The sequence below is a fragment of the Nicotiana attenuata genome, chromosome 8 (genome assembly GCF_001879085.1).
Source record: "Nicotiana attenuata strain UT chromosome 8, NIATTr2, whole genome shotgun sequence".
NCBI lineage: Eukaryota > Viridiplantae > Streptophyta > Magnoliopsida > Solanales > Solanaceae > Nicotiana > Nicotiana attenuata.
The window spans coordinates 32,846,938-32,849,746 of NC_031996.1; the positions used below are offsets into that span (position 1 = coordinate 32,846,938).

Consider the following 2,809-nt stretch of genomic DNA (forward strand, 5'->3'; position numbering starts at 1 on the left):
GGACAGGACATTCGAGGTTGACCATTGACTCGCCATCAGGAGGGGCCAACGCCATTAGGAGCTTTGTTCATTGAAGCTTTCCTACTTCGATTCTTGGCAAGGTGAGCCGGATTTTGGATTATCAGCATCACCGGTTCTTGTTGTCAGAGTGACTGTAGGAGAGCTCCCTGACCTTGTTAAACCACCTCCAACAAGAGGCGGTTGGTGGACCGGAGGCAGTGCGACTGGTGGATGCACGCTGTGATGGTAAGCGTGTTCGTAGGGGTGCTTTATTTCCATTTTGGGTTTTCTTCTGTTTCCTCTTTGGGAAAAGTTGGGATTGGGGTTAACATGACTGACTCTCCCATTGTTAAACCTCTGTTGTCACATTCGGGACGTGGAAGGGTTCTGTGTGGCGTTCGATTTAGGGCGGAGATCTTGCTCATTACATTGGGGATATTGAAGAAGTGACGGTAACGGTTGTAGTCTTTTCAACTGCGTTTTGGGAGGGTTGCAGGTAAGGTAATCGAGTACCATGCCTGTCGATAGGATTTCCACCATTAACGAGAGAGGGAAAGATAGTGGGTGGGTAGACAAAGGGGGGGAGTGAGACTGTGGGGTTCCCTTAGGGCCCGGAATGGGTTGATCTATTTGGGACAAAATAGGGGACCCATTTTTGTCAGTCGATAATTTGGTACTTGGGCCGCTGGGGGTTGGGCCAGTGCTTATGTGGGGTGGGCGATTTTTGGGGGAGTCGATCGAATCAGGACCCACCTTCCTTTTGGTACTCATTGTGGGTTGTACCGGTGGGGTTATGTTTGGCCTATGATTTGATTTTGACAGCCCTTTGTTTGGGTTCTCAACGGGCCCAAAGTTATTGTTGTTTTTTTGTTTATTTTATTTATTGAATTGTTATGGCCTGGGTTGCTCAAAATGTTAAAGCTTTTGGAGTGAAAATATTTACCTGGACCTGCTTCAAACGTCTTTACCTGTACCTCCTTTGCCTGGTAATTTGTAGGATTGTTCTCCTTGGTGGGTGGTTGTTTTGGGGAGCTCTGTGATCGCCTCCGTGGGAATGTGACTGTTTTCCATTCGCTTTCTTCTGGTGATTTATCTGAGTGGAAGGAGTTATCCTGTGTGTCATTGACTGGTGGATAATGCATTTTATAGGTGCACCTTAGGGTTGTGTGTCCTATCCTGCCACAGCTGGTGCATAAAGTTCCTTCACCTTCGTAGATCACTGATTGTTTGTGGTCACCTATGATGACTGAGGTTTCTACTGGGGTTTCTAGTGGCACTTGGATACAAATGCGTGCATATCTCCCTCTGAGAGTAGAGGAGGTGCATTGGTCGATTTTTAGGAGTTTACCTAGTTTCCATCCCACCTTTTCAAGAATAGCCTTGTCATAGAATTCTGTTGGGAGTTGTGGCAAACGTGTCCAGATGGCAGTGGATGTGAGTGTTGCTTCTTGGGGCACAAATTTTGGCTCCCATTTCCTAACTGAGAGGAAGTGCCCTGAGACAAACCATGGCCCTAAGTGAAGTGCCTTGACCATACTCTCTTCTAAGCTAAATTTAGCTATGAAGAAATCCCATCCTAGGTCAAACAAGATTAACGTTTCGGATGGGTTCCGTAGGTTAACTAGCTTAGAGCGTAGTAAATGGTAAGGCATCTTTTTCTTAAAAACTTTTATGATGACTGAATACCTCCATGAAGCGTATATACGATCCTTTTCTTCAGGTGACAGGGGGATTGAGCCTTTAATATGCTTGCCTTTGGCCTGTTCTAGCTGATTGTCATTGTCGTAGTAGGTTTCTTGGTTACCCTGTTGATTATCTAGGAGCATATCCTTGTAGGAGCTCTGAGGTGCTTCCACTTCCATAACTTCATTCTTGTCCGGGGGCTCTGGGGGTAATGGAGGTTTGATCGTGGGGTGAGCCATTGGAGTGTTTTGTTGAAAGTTGGAGAGAGAATTAATGTCTACAATTTTCACGACCAAGTTCTTGACACACACAACAGTTGGATGATGTATTGTTAGTAATTTGGATTTTATCATATATTAAATACATATTAGTCAAAATAAATATTATGGGTTAATATAAATGGGTCAATTATTTAAATCCAATTAAATTGATTTAAATAAAGGTCCAAATACCATTGGACTAGCCCATTAGTTGGTCTTCTATCAAATGGGTCAGCCCATAAGTCTTAAGCCCAATGATCCACTAGGGTTTTCTTGGAGACTACTCCACCCCACGCCTATATAAAGGGGTTAAAGGAGAAGGCTAAGGGAGAAGCAAGTAAGCAGAAGGAAAGGCTAAAGAAGCTCTGAAGAATATCATCAAAGTCTCCATCTATATCTGCAATCGTCGTCTGTGGTCAAATTCCAAAGGCGAACTCAAGTCATAGGCGGGCGGCTTCAAATCTTCCGTTCGTGATAACCCAACACCAAATCCTGGTTTGTGACGAGCTTCAAATTGTTCTTGACGTACTACGGATCTGAAATCCGTCAAGTTCAAGATCAAGCTTTCAAGCTCTTGAACCATCATTCGTGAGGAGAAGAATCAGAGGACTACATCTCTTTAGATTTAGAGATATTTTAGAGATTGTAACCCCATCACTTGAAATTGAATATAATATTTGTCGCTATATTTCTTGTCTTGATTATTATTTTTCAGGAGCGAAATTTAGTTGTTACAAATTTTGGCACGCCCAGTGGGACAATCTCCATTACAAAGTCCAAGAACACCAAGATGGCTACAATAAAAAACAAACCGAGATCTGACTCCAAAAGCGGATTGGAAGTTGCAATGGAGATTGTTGGCCAAA

General features: G+C 43.6%; 1 protein-coding gene across 1 annotated transcript; it reads right to left on the bottom strand.

The window, feature by feature from the left end:
- LOC109231637 lies at nucleotides 364-1,922 on the bottom strand. The gene is made up of 2 exons (XM_019397284.1): nucleotides 944-1,922; nucleotides 364-518 (listed from the first exon to the last, which is right to left on the bottom strand). Exons 1-2 carry the CDS (start codon nucleotides 1,920-1,922, stop codon nucleotides 364-366), a joined length of 1,134 nt encoding a protein of 377 aa, XP_019252829.1.

Coding starts and splice junctions, on each gene's coding strand:
- LOC109231637 (XM_019397284.1), bottom strand. CDS start 1,922: ATGGCTCACCCCACGATCAAACCTCCATTACCCCCAGAGCCCCCGGAC. Junction 519..943: donor GACGTTTGAAGCAGGTCCAG/GTAAATATTTTC, acceptor TCCTATCGACAG/GCATGGTACTCGATTACCTT.